This window comes from Microchirus variegatus (genome assembly GCF_963457635.1).
Source record: "Microchirus variegatus genome assembly, chromosome: 14".
NCBI lineage: Eukaryota > Metazoa > Chordata > Actinopteri > Pleuronectiformes > Soleidae > Microchirus > Microchirus variegatus.
The window spans coordinates 3219689-3238359 of NC_139815.1; the positions used below are offsets into that span (position 1 = coordinate 3219689).

The 18671-nt window shown below is 43.1% G+C and overlaps 1 protein-coding gene and 1 long non-coding RNA gene across 2 annotated transcripts in view; one reads left to right on the top strand and one right to left on the bottom strand.

Moving 5' to 3' along the window:
* ctsd (cathepsin D) overlaps positions 1 to 8402 on the bottom strand; it is an 8528-nt gene extending 126 nt beyond the window's left edge. The window contains exons 1-9 of the mRNA XM_083900883.1: positions 8221 to 8402; positions 6986 to 7142; positions 5960 to 6083; positions 5745 to 5863; positions 5475 to 5674; positions 4304 to 4426; positions 2297 to 2441; positions 1248 to 1346; positions 1 to 386 (exon numbers count right to left, since the gene is read on the bottom strand). The exon at positions 1 to 386 is cut by the window's left edge and continues 126 nt beyond it. Of these exons, the coding sequence (XP_083757009.1) occupies positions 225 to 386; positions 1248 to 1346; positions 2297 to 2441; positions 4304 to 4426; positions 5475 to 5674; positions 5745 to 5863; positions 5960 to 6083; positions 6986 to 7142; positions 8221 to 8285 (1194 nt within the window). The 5' untranslated portion in view covers positions 8286 to 8402 and the 3' untranslated portion in view covers positions 1 to 224. The remainder of the gene's footprint in view (positions 387 to 1247; positions 1347 to 2296; positions 2442 to 4303; positions 4427 to 5474; positions 5675 to 5744; positions 5864 to 5959; positions 6084 to 6985; positions 7143 to 8220) is intronic.
* Positions 328 to 13549, top strand: LOC310936753. Its single transcript, XR_014593010.1, has 3 exons — positions 328 to 441; positions 4928 to 4999; positions 13476 to 13549. It is a non-coding gene; the product is annotated as an uncharacterized lncRNA (long non-coding RNA).
* The last annotated feature ends 5122 nt before the right edge of the window (positions 13550 to 18671 follow it).

Below are 18671 nucleotides of genomic sequence, written 5' to 3' on the forward strand. Positions count from 1 at the left end.
ATCACTTCACGAGGCAGTATTATATTGATACAATCAGCTGATCCATGATCAAATCTGAACATCCATCATCAGTCTCTTTCACACAAACACACACCAGTGCAGATCAGTGCATTTAAGCTCGACACGCAGTCTATTGCTAAATACCGAGTGATTGCAAAGCAACGGAAAAAACGTGTGCAGCTCGGATGTTTTTTGTACTTTTCCTCTTTGAACAGGGCAATTGTTTAGACGGACTTGGCGAAGCCCACGCGGTCGTTGTCTCGGTCAAACACGGTGTAGTACGGACCGATGAACACGTCTCCCAGAATCCACAGGGGCCCTGCGGGGGCGGGGATGTCCAGACCCATGAATCCACTCAGACAGATGGTCTTTCCAGCCTGAGACACCTGGAGGACAGAGACACAGATGATGCCGCTGCTGCTGCGAGGATTTAAAATAAAGGTACAGTGTGTGACACTGAACACGAGTTAGTGTAACACTGGGAGGGTCTGATGCTCAGTGCTGGAGGTAGCAGAGCGCCATCTGCAGGAAAAACTGAACAATTCTGTGAACAAATCTTTTTAATCCACTGATTCTAATGATTCAGTTACACTGAAAACGACTGCTTTACAAGTCACTAGTTTGTGTGTTTGTGTGTAAAACCACGCAGCAGTTTCACGCAGCTGTTGCTATGCTATATAAGGAGCTATAGTTATGGAAACTATACCAAACCGAGCTGCGTGGAACTGTAGCACTACACCAACCGTGTGGTCCTGATGTGTGTATTTACTTTAGGGCTCAAACATCAATTCAATTAATCAGTTACTAAATGAATTATTATTATTTTTAATTGAAGTTTTCTGACTTTTCGGCTTCTTAAATGTGATTATTTTGCTGGTTTCTTTGCTCCATATAACGAGGAACTCATTGAAACTGAAACCTTTTGGTAAGTCAAACAATTGTTAGCTGCAGCCCTTATCAAAGAACCTAAACTTTGTACTTGATCTCCTTCCCTGATCTGATTTACAAGGCAGTATAACTTTACGTTTGTTTACCAACACCATGTCAACATTCGAGGGTCTGCAGCAGAGTGAAAAACAAACAAACCGGCTTCCTCTGAGCTGCGACTCAGCAAACAAAGCCACACTTGTGTGTTTGTGTCCTTTAAACCAGCCCACAACTACGGAGCAGGATTTTTACATGCAGGGGGGGGCGACTGGGCACTGCACCATCGCCCCCTATTGGATGATAAACTCTGCTGCACTCACCTTGAGGATGTACTGTTCTCCAGTCAGGCTGTAGCTCTGCCCCCCCACGGTGAAAGTGATGACAGGCAGTGATGGGACCTTGTCACAGTTCACCATGTACTGAAACACAAAGCACATTCACGCTATGAATCATAATATTAACAGCTTTTCTTTTGGCTTCTCCCTCTCTGGGCATCGCCCACTAGGGTCAATCGAGACCAGACGGGGACTCGATCCAGCAAATGTCCGATTAATTTAGTAAATTGATTACCCCATTAAGGCCTGAAGCGCCTGGGAAAATGCCTCCAAAACCTGAGGTTCAATGTCTACTAAACGACTGATTTCTCAGCCTCTGTAGCAGATATAGGAACACAATTCAAAAAGTGTTTGAAAGCTTACACCTGTGGCTTTCCTGTGAAATTTAGTTTATTTAGATACAAAAAGGTAAAATTAAAGTGAACAGTACTATTTTCAATTAAAAACAGTAAGAAAACAAAGTAATATCAACTTGTGTCAGTGCCTTGATTTAGTCCTGATGGTGTGTGAAGAACAAGAACAGCATGTAATGACTGTAACAGTCTGCTTCACATGTGACGGTGATAGTGCTTACAGCGCTGTGGCATCTGCAGGTAAATCCACCGTCAACCCTGGTGCGCGGTTGTAAACACTCTGTCGATTACGGTGGTAATTATCGCCATTATCGTCGACCGTGTCGTCTTCGAACATAATTATGTCTTAACCATAAATCCTGGTAGATTTGTTCAGCGCGTTCGAAGTTATCAGCGATGACGTCATCGAAGACGAAACTCCTCAAAATCAATGCCTTCAGAAATCTCCCCGCTGTCAAAGTCCTCCATGTTTGCGCAAAGTGATTTCAAAACAATGTCGCGAGGAACCCTTATACCCCCCGAAAATTGACGTATCCGCTTTACCGGCGTCTATGGTAGTATAAATCGCGCAGCCGCTCTCCCGGCGCCAATGGTAGAAATGCGGCAATGCTTTCCCGGCGTCAATGGGTTAATAACTGAATTGCACTCGTCAGGTGAGGCCCCGCCCCTCTTTTAACTCACCTCTCCCTGGATGAGTGGAATGGCACCGATGGCTTTCTGCAGAGCCTTGACCTCGGCAGAGGGACCGGTGATCAGAGACGTACCAGTGTCCACGATGGCCTCGCAGCCGCCTTTGCACAGAGTCAGCTGACTGCCCACGACCAACCTGTCTCACATACACACACACAAGGTTCTCATGACTTCAGGGGACATTGCATTGACTTGCATTCAATTCCTGGAGACTTAGGCTGAATCCCAATTCCACCCCTTAGCCCTTCCCCTTCCCCCTACCCCTTGTTTTTGCGCGTTCATGTGAGGGGTAGTGCTGTCTCATTTCTCATAAGGGTTAAGGGGTAGGGCCAAGCCGAAGGGCTACGTAGCCCTCGAAACGAAGCTTCATCAGGACCACACTTGAAACGGAGGGCTTTGAGGAATTTTGCAGCTTCCGCCGCGTCACCTGTCAGCGAAGTTTGAAAGCTGGCCGTTAAAGACTCGCACTAATGTATTTTCAGTATTTTAATCACGACAGTCATGTGTAATGATTGTATTGCGGTCTTCTTCAATTGTCAACGGTGTTTCTGAATCACTAGTCAAGTTTGTTTTGAATTACTAGCTAGTCGTAGCCGATGCTATCCCGGCATTCCTTTCGTAAGTGGTTAGCTAGCTGCTATCGCTATTTTTTTTAACATTAACAAATTGTGCCGGAGTGCACAGTTACGTCTTCAGGACAGAACAGGAGATTCTGTCCCCGCTCTCCTCCGCTCTGTCTGCGAGCAGCTTTCTCCCTCTGCACCGTGTGTGTGTGTGTGTGTGTGTGTGTGTGTGTGTGTGTGGCTATGGTAATGGTAATGCAGCGGGTCTGCAGTCGCTGTAACTGTGTGTGAACACTCCTCACAGCGTCGCCGCCGATGTCGTTGGTTAGCAGCTGACAGTCATAAAAACAGAAAAATAGCCCAGGCAACAGACATTACTTGTGAGGACGGCATTTTAGGATTGTTACATCAACAAGCATCGCATCGGCTTGTTGGTGTAGCAGTCCGCGAGCGTCAAGTCCGGACGACGTGATGACGTAATGGAGGTGTGTCTCATTTCTTAGGGGAACGTTCGTACCCCTCGCTCCCTCAACTCTGTTTTGAGGGCCAAGGGGAACTCCGACAAAGGGGTAGGGGGAAGGGGGAGGGCTAAGGGGTGGAATTGGGATTCAGCCTTAAGGCCACATTATACTTCTCCGACTGCGTATGCGTTATCCGTCTGCGTCACCACGGAGACGCCTCGAGCATTTATACTTCTGCGTCGTGGTGACGGACACTGGCTGCAATTTCCCGCCCGATCAGTAGGGGTCGCTGCGCAAGGTTGTTGTGCTTCTGGCTACAGTGAGCAATGGCGTCCGAGAAAGAAAGAGAGAGAAAGACTGTTGTTGTTGAAACAGTGGCCGTTTCTCACTTTTCTGTGTGACGGAACGCAGTTTTAAGATAATTTGAGGCGATAAATTGGCCATTTAGAGTCTAAACATGTGCTGTGTGTGAATAGATATGACGTATTTATAGTTCGGCAGCGGCGTTATCGGCGGGGATCAGCACCGCCTCTGTCAGGACGCCCGGAGCGCACTGAGAGCCGGCACAGAGCAGCTTCGCTCAGCCTGTCCTGAGGACCAATCGCAGCTCTTGCCGTCTCCGTAGTCCCTTGACGGAGTGACGGACACTTAAAAAATATTTCGTGCACCCGGAGACGACGCAGAGGCTCTTTGACAGTCTCTGCGTCGACGCAGAGTCTCTACGTAGCCTACGCAGAGCACTTTACGCAGAAGTATAAATTGGGCTTTACTCTAACCTCAACCATAATTACTACTGGCTTAATCCTAACCCTGACCCTAACCTTTCGCTGACCCTACCCTCAACCTAACCGTAAAAAAATGTTTCAACTTAAAATATACAAATTTATGTTGCTTTTTGTCCTGAAAAATATATAAAATAAATCCCTTTTAGGTCCGAGTCTAAAAACCAAACCCGACTGTTCACACTGACTCACTGGTCCATGCGGATCTGCCAGTACGCCTTTCGGGTGATGTTGACGTAGTTGAAGTCACCGGTGTAGTATTTGGGGTCGGTTCCTCCCAGCAGCAGCTCGCCGCCGGGCGAGGTGTCTGGGTTCCTGCCGAGAAAGAGAACAACACTAAGTCAGACAATGTCGCTGATACAGTTCCAGCACGACTCAGTTTGGCATGAAACACATCGTCATCTCTATTACTTAGGAGTACCTCCTCAACGTTGGGCGCGGTCAGCATAGCAGTTTTCCGTGAACTGAATCATTACAATTAATTAAACTAAAATTGAAAGAAGCAGATAATGAAGCAACATTAACATTTACTCTGAGAAATGTACAGATTCCAACAGCTGTGAAAACATGTTGGCGGCGGAATGTTCCACCTTCTTCAGCAGATTATCACCAGCTGCTGTTTGAACAGTGGCTTTATCAGAGTCTGTTCACTGCTGCAGGTTCAACCACAGTGTTCAAAACAAAGTTAAAGTCACTGTCTCTTTACAGGTAGAAACTGAATATACTACTCATACATAATGTGTATAATAATTTTTGAGATTAAAGGTTTGGTTTTTTTGTAGCCCTAGAATGTACTTAAGGGTCTTTCTTTTACAGAGGCAGCCATTTTGTGCCAGACCAGCCAGAGGCCTTTGTGAAGGCCACCTGATGCTCTCTGGAAATGGACGGGTGAGTGTATGATACAATCTGCAGTCTCACCATAGATGGGAGGAGGACTTCTGTCCATTGGCGTCCACTTTTATTTATTTGCAGCACGCTCTGCATCTGGACACGTGATTGTCCTTGGGATCTTGGTCAAAGTCAGACTTTGTCATTTTCTTTGGTGAGACTGAGATCTTGGAATTTTAATTTCCCGGGTATCTCGTCATCATTTACTCTCTCTTGCTTAACAGAGAGAGACAGTGTCCACAACACCGCTAGTAATTATAACTCAACATTTGTCCTGCATAGGCCTAATCTACATACATCAAGCAATGCAGGGCATGGAGCAGAAGGTGGCGCTGTAACAAACAAGGGAGACATTTACCTAAATATCAACCTCACTTCTTGTTTCCCCCAAATTCACAAACTTTCAAGGATTTCAAGGACCAATAGGAACCCGTAGTTTCTGGAACTCTGACTCAGTGCCAAAACTTGCTCCCACCTGTTCAAATAGAAGGAGAAGACATTCTTCTCCACTTTCTTCTGTTTCATGATGTTGTCAAAGACCGGTGCCACTCCGTCCACAGATATGCGAGGGTAGGCCATTCCAAGGATCCCGTCAAACTTGGCTGCAATAAACGCAACGCCGGGCTGCTTTATGGCTTCTCCGAAAACCTGTTTCTCCACTGCCAAGTCTGCGATCTGGAAACGGGAATAAAAGTTTAGCAACACACGGTTCACTTTGAGGATACAGCGTGAGACGAGTGCATACCGTGCACGTGTCCTGACTGAGGTATCCTGACAGACTGCCAGATCCATACTGGATGGCGAAGGCCGTTCCATTCTTCACGAATGTGCTGGACTTGGCGGAGTTATATTTGTGGTGAAGCACTGTGAAAACAGACATGTTGTGTTTATGGCAGCTCAGACACTGCGTCGCCCCCCCCCCCCCCCCCCCGATGATGTATAAACAACGTCAGCACTTACAGCATGCAATGTCGAGAAGGGAGCAGTGAACAGAGGGCACCCACAGGTTGGACGAACCCGTGTCAAACACCACGGTGAAGGTCTGAGGCGGGGTTCCCAAGGCAATTTCACCGTAATACTGAGCCTGGTTAAAAAAAAAAACAGATTTATTAGGATCTCAAACAAACATCAGTGTCTGGACAGCTTGTAGAGGTTTAACTGGAACTTGCTGGTAAATAATCCAACTGAGGAAACACATGACTGCAGCTAATCTCATGATGACCTCAGCAAAACGCTCACTGTAATCTCTCAGGAAAAGAAACTGGACGTTTGAAACTCAGAGGAGAAACAGACAGAACACGTCAGAGGGTAAGACAGGCGGCATGACAAGTAGATGGATGGTAGGACAGGCAAAAGACAATAAAAAAAAAGTTTAAGAAATAATAATTTGAGTGGAGTCGACTTGAGGTAAATGGTGAGGACATCATGGACAAGATAAAACTGGTTTTGGCCTCAGGGCTGTATGTTGCCCATGTACGGGCGAGTGTAAATGCTGGAAAAGATTGATTGGCCGACGCTCTGAAAGCTGGACATTTCTCAACCTCTGCCTCACATAACACAAGCACAGTGAAGCAACGGACTTCTCCTTCTTCTCCATATGCACTACGATAAAACAATTACACTGCAGTTTCGGTTTGACGATGACCTGCTCAGTCCTGGCTGATGGTGTCATTCAGCTCATGTTTTTAGGACACAGGTCACCGTGATCATCAAGTCACGCAGTGAATCAGCCGTTTTACCGGACAAGAAAGTTATTAATAACCTGACGCAATCTTCTGCTTCACATGACTCTGGTCAGATTTACTGTCAAGTCATGGTGTACGCACTTCCTGTTTCTAAAGGATTTGGAAAGGCTTAGAGTCATTCACCGTAAAAACGTGTAAATGTATATTGAAGGGGAGAAATGGCTATTGTATCAGTGCTGGAGACAAGAAACCTGCAAACATGGATGAAACAAAGCCAACGACTGGAAACAATGATGCTCACATCGAGGTAGTTCTTCAGCGTCTCTGGAGTGGGTGCATTACTGGAAGGGAAGCCAAGGTTGTATTTCAAGGAGTGTTTGTCGGCCAAGAGCTCCTTCACACTTTTCCCCGAGTCTGTCATCTCGCGTCTGATGGAACGGAACTTCGTCAGTGGAATTCTGGACAGGAGGGAAAAACGAAACAAAAACAATGACAACTATTTAGTAGGGCATCTAATAATGCTTCCATATTTTTCCGTTTTTTTTTCTTCCAATTAGTATTATCATAGAATTATTGTCATGAGGACATGACTAAGTCACATGGTCATGACAAGCCACAGACGGTAAAATAAAAGGGAGCAACAGAATGACGGGAAAAATGTGATTTAAATGGGTGTGGTTGTTGTTGCCACAGGTTCTGGTCTGAATATAACAGAAACTGCTAATCTATGGGGGAGTTTCACATTAACCAGCTCAAGATAGATCATATCCAGTCAGGGCAGCTCTCAGGGATGAACTGCCCTGGAGATACTTTAACTTTTAAAAATCAGAACATCTGACCCAGTTCTACTTCATTGATTACTGACAATGATGATAATAATAAAGTCCTCATGTGCTGACAGAGCAGATGCAACAACATTGACGGAATCAAAGTCACAAGATCAGACAGACAGACACACACACACACGTGAGGTTTTCATGACTTCAGGGGACATTGCATTGACTTACATTCATTTCCTAGAGACTTACTCTCACCTTAACCATAATTACTACTGGCTTAATCCTCACCCTGAACCCTAACCTCTCTCTATCTCTAACACTACCCTCAACCTGACCATAAAACATAGTCATTTACATTATGGGGACTTGCTTTTTGGAAGACAAGTCCCCATAATGTGACTGTACAGTTTTACGTCCCCAAAATATGAGTAATACATGGACACACACGTTTGCGAAGCTACTCTTCTCAGGACTCTGCGCTGACTTTCATTCATTTGGACAACCGAAACAAAGCCGTATCCCTAACCTTATCCATAACCAACCAATGCCTAACATTAAACGCTTTTTTTGTCATTAGAACCAGGTTTTTGTCTCAATGAGGACTACTGGGGCTACAAAAAACGTTGATTAAACAAAGAACATGTCCCAATGATGCAACAACAATGCAACAACAACAACAATAGTTGTCCCTCGACACACACACAGTTAATAACAGTGTACTACTAGCTTAACGTGTACTTCGAGTTTCTCTCCTTACCGAACCAGCGCGTCGACGTTCAGCGCTAAAACCACAAAAACGAACAGTGTGCAGAGATTCCTCATCGTGCCCGGAGCAAAAAACAACAACACCACCACACAACGTCGTTAAACTCGACGGTGACTGAGCTCTTTGAGTTCCGGACGAAACAACAGAGGAGTTTTATCAGCTGACTGAAGCCGAGTCACCGTCACGTGAGGCGCAACTGAATATCTCCTTCTTCTGTTCGACTTACTGGCGGTTGGCAGCCGGCTTACAGGCGCGTTACCGCCACCTACTGGACTGGGTGTCTATCAAGAGGTTTGACAAATTAACAACTACTGCCATTGGTACTACTCTTACCACTACTATTGGTACTACTAGTGCTCTTAGTACTACTACTGTTAATTAATTAATGAATTCCACTGGTAATACCACTAGGACTACTATTGCTCCTACGATTTCTACAAGTACTGCTGTTATTACCGAGTTTCATTGCAGGGATAACAAGATTTTATATCGACAACAATATAACAGCTTTGAATCCTTAGAATCCTTATTACTACTACTACTACTACTACTACTACTACTGCTGGTACTTCTACGACTAGTACTATTGCTCCTATTACTGATACTAGTACTGCTGTTGCGACTTCTAATACAATGCGGGGTAGTACTAGTAATAATAGCAACATAATTAGTATAGCGCTACTGCTGTAACTACGTACTATTACTTATTCTGCTGCTTATACTACTACGATTGCTATTGCTCCAACAATTACTACTAGTACTGCTGTTTTTACTACTACTGCTATAACTACTACTATACTACTACTACATACATATACATATAATCTAATAATGCTTCCATATTTTTCAGGGTTTTTTTTTCCAATTAATATTATCAAAGAATTATCATCATGAGGACATGACTGCTACTACTACCTCTGATTCTGCTGGTACTTCAATTACGGCTACTACTATTGCTTCTACTACTAGTACTGCTGTAACATCGTCTAATGCTAACTATGACTCCTAATTCTGCTGCTATTACTACTACTACTACTACTACTACCACTACTTCTTCTAATTCTGCTAGTAGTACCACTATTGTTCCTACCACTACTACTAGTATTGCTGTTATTACTTCCAGTACTTAGCCTACTTTGCGTACCGATTCTGCTGCTATTGCTACTACTGCTGCTGCTACTGCTAGTACTATACTATTATTTCATACAGTATTTTGCTGGTACTACTACTATTTCACAGATATTATAGCTTACATAGTTGGCCATTAATACACACAGATTTTACAAATACAAATTGACTGGAAACTCTCACAACTCTCACTATTTACGCTTATGCTAACATTACCAACGGTGTTATGAACTCTGCTTAGGTTGTGAAGCGAGCACCAGACCATGGACGTCTCTGTTTCATTTGTGAAGGAGAACATGAGGACAGTTGGTGTAACAGGAGAGGACACAAGGAAGAGGGCAACTTCTCAAGTGTACAACGTGGCCACAGTATACTCCTGCGTAAAGTGCTCCACATGGTTGCTATTGGCATTTTCCAAGTGTAGTTGGAGGGCAGACTTTCCAAGTTCCTAGTTGAAAGTTTTAAGTGGACGACCTCCTCAAGTTGGGTTACCACCTTGGAAAGTCAAAGGAAGGAAAGAAAAGGAAAGGCTGCCACTTGTTTGGTAGTAAAAACACTAGTGTGAAAATGTGTAGTCAGTTGTACACACTCTTTTTCCACTATCGTCCTGGCTCGCCTCGGCATGGCACAGCCAATAGTATTGTCAAAATTCTATCTGGGAACCTCCTGTGTTTTTGACTGGTATTGCTAATAATAGCTAGCTAGCCAAGCTTAGTGATGGGATCGGCAGTTCATTTGAGTGTACTGAATCACTAGAATCCGTTCATTAAAATGATTCGTTCAAAAGATTCGCTCATCGAATCGTTCAGTGCTAAGCAGGAGCCCAGTGCCCTGCTACGTGACTCACCTCCTCCCTGAGTGCAGTACGTTCGCGCCGCGGGTCATAGAGTGAGTGACGGCGCGAATGAGATTCACGTCCTCAGCCACAGTTCTCCAGCTCTCTGTGTGTCGGTTCGTTCGCGAATCATGACTGAGTCAGTGACTGACAGCGCGCACGAATCACAGCAGCACGGCAGACACAGTTCTTCTTACTAGTCACTCCCTCCCCGCTCGGCGCACTTTGGCTGGCGTTGTTTGCCGAAGATTCACGAGTGAGCGACGGCGTCGGCGAACGACTTCACGAGTGATTCGCAGAACGCGGCAGTTCCACTCCCAGCCGCCACGCTCGCTGCTGAGCTCAACTGAACTAAGAAAGGAACGAATCAGTTCATGAAGTGATCCCAGTCAGTTCGTTCACTCAAATGATTCGTACTTTCGAACGAATCACTCATGACCGACACAACACTAGCCAAGCTACATTTGTGTCCATGTGATCAACTCGAAGATGATGTCACCTCCAGTTCTGACTTCTAAAGTACGGTAAATGGAACGCACTGTATGTTGCAGAGCTGAAAGAGGGCATGCTTTGGCACAGACACGTGGTGCTGCCCCCAGGATGACCCGGACGTGGATGAGCGGATGAAGATGAACACTATTGATTTGATGATGTCATGTTGCCTTTTAAGTGTTGAACACAAATATCATAAAGGTTACATACTCCACATTAGATCAGACGGCATTAGTAGCCATGCCTTTACGGAAAAACAATTTCCTTCGATGTCCATCAAAAGTGGTGGAAAGAAGGTCACAGAGACATGGACCGCGGAGCACAATTTACGAGCTCAATGGAGATCAATACAAAGGAGAGTGGAAGAACGACATGAAGCACGGGATGGGACAACAGGTTTGGAAGTCTGGTGCCAACTACATAGGAGACTGGAAATATGGGAAATGTGATGGATATGGCACATACACCAAGGGGAATCAGTTGTTCATTGGGGAGTGGAGAAATGGGAAGAAGCATGGGCATGGTAAATATGCTTACAGTGATTTAGCATATTACCATGGGGAGTGGAGGAAGGGCCACCGCAGTGGCTGGGGAGAGATGCACTATGAGAACGGTGACGTGTATATGGGGGAGTGGCTGTTGGATAAGCGTCACGGAAGGGGCATTATCCGATATATAGGTGGCGACTGGTATGAAGGCGAATGGCAATATGACGAGAAGCATGGCAAAGGAAAGTTGTACTTTGCCGAAAAGGGCAAACAGTATGTGGGGATGTGGGTAAACGGAGAAGCAAAATGTGGAACCCTTACTGACTGTGAGACAGTGGAAGAGGCAAATGAAATGGAAGCGGGAACCAGTAATGCAACATTAGTGATTCCAACTGCCAACACAACAGAAGAGGGAAACAAACAGAAGGACGAAGAGACGAAAGAAACGGCAGAAGACGGCGGTAGTGCAACATTAGAGTTACCGACTGCCGAAACGTCTCAAGAAGAAACAAATGAACAGACGGATGAAGAGGCAAAAGAATGCAGTAGTGAAACATTAGCCGAAATGCTCCAAGAACAAAGTGAGGAGTAAGAGGAAGACGTGTGCGTCGATTACCTGCAGCCATGGCTAAACCTGAAGATAGAAGCTCTTTGCAACTAGAGTTGCACGGTGATGCCGGAGCATTTACGTGCCCTGCAACCATCAAAAAAGGAATCTAGCACGAGAAAAAGTTGACCTTCTTTCAAGATTTCAAACCCAACAGGCTACAATCGAATAGTCTGAAAGTTGCTTAGAAAGGTTCTTAACTGGTGGTGCACCATCCATGCCTCTCGTCCTGTTCCAGCTCACGTTGGCTCCAGCTCCACTCCCCCCCCCCCCCTCCCTGTGACGCTCAAAAGAATTTCCACATACATGATAGATGGACTGATGTTATGACCAAGAAGTATTTCAGTGGCAAGCATCATAAGAGCCGGTCCTCTTTAGGACCCAAACACCTGAACCTTCACGGACTCGACGCCCATCAGCTGCGATTGAGTGTGAGAAACAACAAGGGCTCAAAGTAGTTTAAATAGGAATAGGACAGAACTTGACCGCCCTATATTACCATAACTTGATGTGGCATAATTTAACAAGTTTAGAGTTCCAGTGTGCAGCTTTCTCTGTAAAGTGGTGTTGCGTTGCCAATGTCGCACAGCCGACATTCCTGTACTGCAAACAGGAAGAGATGCTTTTTTACATCACGCCTGATGAAGTCAAAGAGGAAGTACCATAGCTGTAATGTGCTCCTACTATTACTAGCTATAGAGCTAGTGCTAACGGCCAATGAAAATGCCAAGAGGAAAAGTTACAAAAGTTAATTCTGCTGCTAAAAAAAGAAAGAAAGGATTGTCAGTGGATGGGATACACGCTGATTCCTGTTGAGTAGTGGAGTGGTCAATGTGGCGCAGTGTAGTATCACCCAGACTTTGGTTGTGCGGAGATGCAGGCACTGTTTTCATAATTACTCAGAATAACTCAAGTTTGGTGTCAGAAGCTTTACTAAGGCTTTTACATGTACTGTAATCAAGAATCTTGCTTTACAGAGATCGCCATCTTGCGCCACCACAAACACTCCAGAGAGTGTTTTTCTGGTGTTGGTGAACAACATACTTTCTGGTATGTGAAGGCCACCGTAGTCCTCAAATTTGTTACAATCAGCAGTCTGACCATGAGAACTCACTCATTCTTACACTGGACCTTAATAATAATAATAATAATAATAATAATAATAATTAAGATTTATAAAGTTGATAACAATTTAGATGTATTATTTATCATTTAACATCTTTTTAAATGAGATCAATGCCAAAAAACAAAAGAAAACTAACAAAGAACAATACAATAATGGTAGGAAATCATTAAATCATGATGCATCAATGAAAACAAATAGGCAAAATCAATTATAGCACATTCTTACATTCCTTTGGTCGGAAGAAAATGAATTTGAACTGTGAACAGTGACTATGAAAAAATAAATACCTGTCAAAAAGAAACCCGTAGCTTACATTGTATCCTCTGTAGAGAGAAATAAACAGCAAATAAAAGATGTGAGGGTTGATGGTAATTTCATTAGGCTTAGACTCAGTTTCACAAAGGCCTTTAGTCTGCTCCAGACCAGTCAGGCTTAAGTAATCCTGCCGATGGTGTTGGGTTTCATAATGTTGCATTACTGATTTCTTCTGGAGTGATGTTGCCTCGTCTGTTTAGTCCGCACACTCTCCAATGACAAACTAATGTGTTCTAAAATGTGTTCTTCTTTCAGCTGATCCTGATTAGTGGTCGCCACAGCAGACTTTCCACCATTTACCTGGACTTGGAACTTACACTGATTCGCAGCCAGTGACTGGATTACTTGTTTTGTGCACAATCCTGGAACTGTTTTTGTTCGCACGTGTATAACAATAAAGTCTGTTAAGTAGATTGGACTGCATTTTAGTGTGTGCTATCATCAGTGAAGTGTAGTTCCTCAACCAACTCTCTTATGACTTCTAATATTTCTAGATATTAGCACTGGCGTTTGGTGAGCTCATCAACTGCAGTGCAAATATTTGCCGTGAATTTTGTGTCGGATGTACATGGAAATATTTTAACCATTATCTCCCTTTATAACTACTGGTGTTGAGGGTGAGTGTGAACATAAGTTAGGCATAGTGGATAGCACTGTTGTGACACAGCAAGGAGGGTCGCTGTTTCAAATCCCAGTTGTGTGGAGTTTAAAAAAACTGCATGGTCATCAAGACTACAGCCACAACAGCTGTAAAAAATACAAACTACTATGGCCACATCCTTAGAAAAGGGATTATTAATCTCAATGGATATTTCCTGGATAAATAGTACAGTATCAGTACAGTAGTTTATGAGGTAGTTATTATCACAATAGTATGTTCAAGTTTATTTCCCCCAGTAGGGTGGTTTTAATTTGTTATTTGATTGTATAAACACAGCCTGACCTCCTCGAGCTTTTATTTTGGTATATCCGGTTACCGGCAGTGTGAATTTGCATATTAGCTAAACATTTAGTTTCAAACGAAACATTTAGATTTAAATTTATATTTAGCATTTAGATTTAACATTTATATTTAGCATTTAGATTTAAATTTATATTTAGCATTTAGCATTTAGATTTAAATGTATATTTAGCATTTAGATTTAACATTTATATTTAATATTTAGATTTAGATTTTTTATTCAGATTGAAAATATATTTTCACAAGAGATGTAAATATCACAAAATTCACAAATATTGCTGTAAATCTGGTCAAAACTTTTTTTGCTAAATGTCGCAAAAAGTCCAGGGAAATTGAAGTACCTTCTTCTTAGGGAGGGGTACTGTTCACATTTAAACCTGTTTGGTATGTGTACCTTGAAGGTTCAACATGGTTCAAGGTTCAACATGTCTTTAATAAGACCAAGGGGCGGTTTGTTTCAGTCAACAACACATTGAGATCAATGATACAAGACAATAAAAACTACAGCAACATACTCTGTGCAATTTAAAAGGCTGACAGAAAATTATTTATTGAACAGTTCTGCATTGTGGCAAACTGTATCTTCTGCCACATGGATGCAAGGGGTGGCTCGGTGAAGAACGCCCAGGTCCTGCAGCTCTGGAATTTTTTCTGCAATACCCTGCAGAAGATTCGTATTACTTCACCCTACAGAGTGGGAGTGAAGTATTGTTTTTAGTGGCTCTGTGTGTGTGTGTGTGTCTGTGCTTCTGCACTTGCACTTGCCAATATGACCAACAGAGGCCACCAGAGGCTTGTTTGCGTGAATGGGGTGAAGTCTCTGACTGCCTTGTTTCTTAAGACTTCTGATAAAACAAGAAAACATATTTTCGTGAAAGTGACTTCCGCTTCTTTTGGCTTCTCCCTTCAGGGCTCACCACAGCAGATCATCTGCCTCCATCTTGCCTTATGTCTTGTGTCCTCTTCTGTAATACTAACTGTCCTCATGTACTCCTTCACAACATCCATGTGCAAAGGTATTTGTGTAGTTGCACCAAACCAACGGGATTCTTCTTGGAATCTATCTTTGGTAGCAGTATGCATTAATAATCCTCCTGCTCCTTCAACCTCCAGTATGTCATACTTTTGTCACCAGTCCACAGCAGAGCAGTCACTAACCTGCGACACTTTCGTTGCTACCTCTTTAGTGAGGTGGTGACATCTTCTTAGCCAGGCAGGATGAAGGTTGTATGCTGGGCTGCTCCCAGTGGGACCCGAAAACAGTTACGCCTGTCGGTGAAAACAGTGAAGGCATTTTGCGTTAATGGTATTGGAACCATAACACCATTTATCTTAATGGTGTCATAATGGTGTAACATACTGAGCGAAATACAGGGGGTCTGGGGGGGGGGGTTAGACCATTCAAGACCCCTTGAAAGCCTCAAATGCAAAATTTTAGGGGGGTCTAAACATGTTACAGTTTAAAAATAATTGACATTTTGTCTGGTTAAAAAGACAAAATGTCTTTTAAACCAGAAAACTGAAATTACAAAAATCTTTAGGAAAAAAACATGCTTTCCAATTAGAAAGCATGTTTTTTTCCTAAAGATTTTTGTAATTTCAGTTTTACATATATGATCTACATACATAATACAGTTTGCATGCTTCCTTATCCTTTTTAACCAGACAAAATGTCAATTATTTTATTTCTAATTGTGACAGGGAAGACAGCCAATACTGCAGCGTGGCACCTGGGGTGGTGAAACAGTATTGTGCAACAAATGGATCATGTCCTGATTTTCAAAAATTCACAAAAATTATTCCTTAAGAGATATGCGAACATTCAACGGATCCCTGTTCAGGGCGACACCGACTATTATCATGGTAAATTTCAAGTCATTCCGAGATACTTTTGTTTTTGAGAAGAAAGCTCACTGTCAAAGTGTATCAGGGCAAATGGTTAATTTCCTGATTTTCAAAAATTCATTAAAATTATTCCTTAAGAGATATGCTAACATTTTCAACGGATCCTTGTTCAGGGCAATAACGACTATTATCATGGTAAATTTCAAGTCATTCCGACATACTTTTTGTTTTTGAGAAGAAAGTCAGCTCACTGTCAAAGTGTATCAGGGCAAATCGATAATTTATTGATTTTCAAAAAATCATTAAAACTATTCCTTAAGAGGACGGTGCGAAATACAGGGGGGTCTGTGTTTATTAGTATTGTGCAACAAATGGGAGATGGGGACCCCCCCGATTGTTAATGGGTATTTCGCACACTGGTGTAACACTTGGCTTCACAGAATTTAGCGTGCTAAAGCAGCGTGTAACTTCGTTGTTTCAAACGCAGCAAGTAGTGGCTAATGGTGTGTTTGCATCGGATGTTGAAACTGGGAGTGACACTTTTTTTTAAAAATGGATGCAAAAGTATCACAGGCTAGCTATAGTTAGCCATTGTTAGCAATATCAGTTGGTAATAATGCTCAATGCTGTATTTTGAGCAATCAAACAGTGTAGCAACATACAAAAAAACATCCTTCAGGTATCATCAACAATAACTTGCTGGTTAATAACTGGTTAATTACCTGAATATGTTGAACAAGTTGAGTACGATTCATCTTCTCCGGTACTGGCACATTAGCTGCAGCTGACTTTCCCTTCAGACTCTGGAACATGCTGCACACTTAAGCCTCCATATATATTTGGCGCTGCGTCGACTGTTTCCACAGGTTGGAGGTGCTTTTGGCAGAATTGTGCAAACAAAGGTAAAAAGTAACTGCGGCTGTTTTTGAAACACCATTGTCCACTGGCTCTGTCATGTGACCCTCAAGTTGTGGGGCTTCTGGTACCAAAGTTTGGCACGTTGGTGCTCAACACTGCTGAAGAAATTCGGTCAATTCCTCTAAAAGCATAGAACACCCATCGCTACATCTTCCTTATCCCGCAACCAATGTGCTTTTGCACGGCTGCTTTTTGGAGTTGGATTTTCAAGTCAGTTATTTCGTTGTTCTGTTTGTTGACTATTTTGTACAAATTGCCTAACTCTTTGTTGAATTTTATTGCCTGGAACGCCAGCCTCTGCTCCACACGTCCTTTGGCTCTGTGGATATTCTGAATAATCAATTCATCTTGATGAACCTTCTGAATCAAGGCGGCGCTTTCATCCAGTTGTACGTTGTTAAAACAGACCGTGCAGTTTGTCTTCAGCTTCATTACCGCTTTTCTTAATTTCCTGGGATCTTCAATATCAACCATGCAGGACTCGACATCAAACATGATGCGTCTCAGTTGCTTCTCCAGCTTTCTCATCTCACCCTTCTGTTTGTTATGTTGTTGCTCACTCACCCTCAATCTACTGCTGAGGCTTTCAATGTCTCTGGTCAGGTCGGCGTTGTCACCCTTGAGTTCAACATTCGCTTGCTCCATTTTTAACTTGTTCTCTTTTTCAGTCTCCAAAAGTGTGATCGTCTTCTGCAGTTCTTTAACTTGCACGCGTAGAATAATAATGTTCTCCATTTTAGTGTGCACTTGACCCTGCAGGCTTCTCACTGCTTGTTTTAAATGAGTATATTTCATATTTTTGTTTTCAAAAACGATGTTTTTCTCTACCAGAGCGTGATGTAGGTCGGTCAACGTGGCCAAGTCCTTTTTTAAAATTTTGATTTTCTCAGCCTTGTCATTAATGTTTTTTTGCCGGCTTATGTTTTTGTCCAGCAGAGAGGCGACAACAGCCTTTTTTTTCTGTAGCTCTTTTTCAGCCTTGCCCATTTCTTGTCTGAACTTATCATTCTCGACGTCAATCTCCTTGATCATCTCCCCCAGAATACTGTTCTGTTCTTTAAGGTTTGCCACTTCAATTTCCTTCTTTTCTTTCATCTCATTGAAAGATTTCTGCGTTTCAGTTGCTTTCGTTCTCCATTTTTCCACATCTTTTTCAAGGCCTTCAACCAGAACTTCGAGTTTTTCCTTTTTGGTTAACTCCAACTTGTGCTGGTCACGGGTGTTGTGTAACTGTTGTTTTGTGGTCTTGTTTTCCTCCATTTGTCTAAGAACGTTTCTCTCCCAAGCATCTATTTTCCGAACAAGCCTTTGAATTTCCTCTTTGTTTTCATGCAGTTCCTCTCTGAGTACCTCCTCCCTTGTCTTGCTTTGTTTCATCTCTTTCTGCAGAGCCTTAATCCTTTCGTCTTTATTCTTTATAATTTTCCGTAGAGCGGAAACTTTATCTCCCCAGACTTCGGTGCTATACTCGTACTGATACCTTACTTGGTCAAGCTGCCACTTGAGGTAGGGAAGAGAGTTTTCCATCTTCTTATTCTGCATTGTGGACCATAGATGAGCTTGTTGATCAGAATGAAAAGAAATTTCCTAAGTTAGACAATATAATTAAATTCTTCTGTGGTGTTTTATGGCAGTTGGCATTCGTAATGTCTGAGTTGGGCCCTCTTTTTTCCCACATTCCAGGCTCGATGGAATAGTTGTTTTGGCATCTGTAATGTTGCATTAAT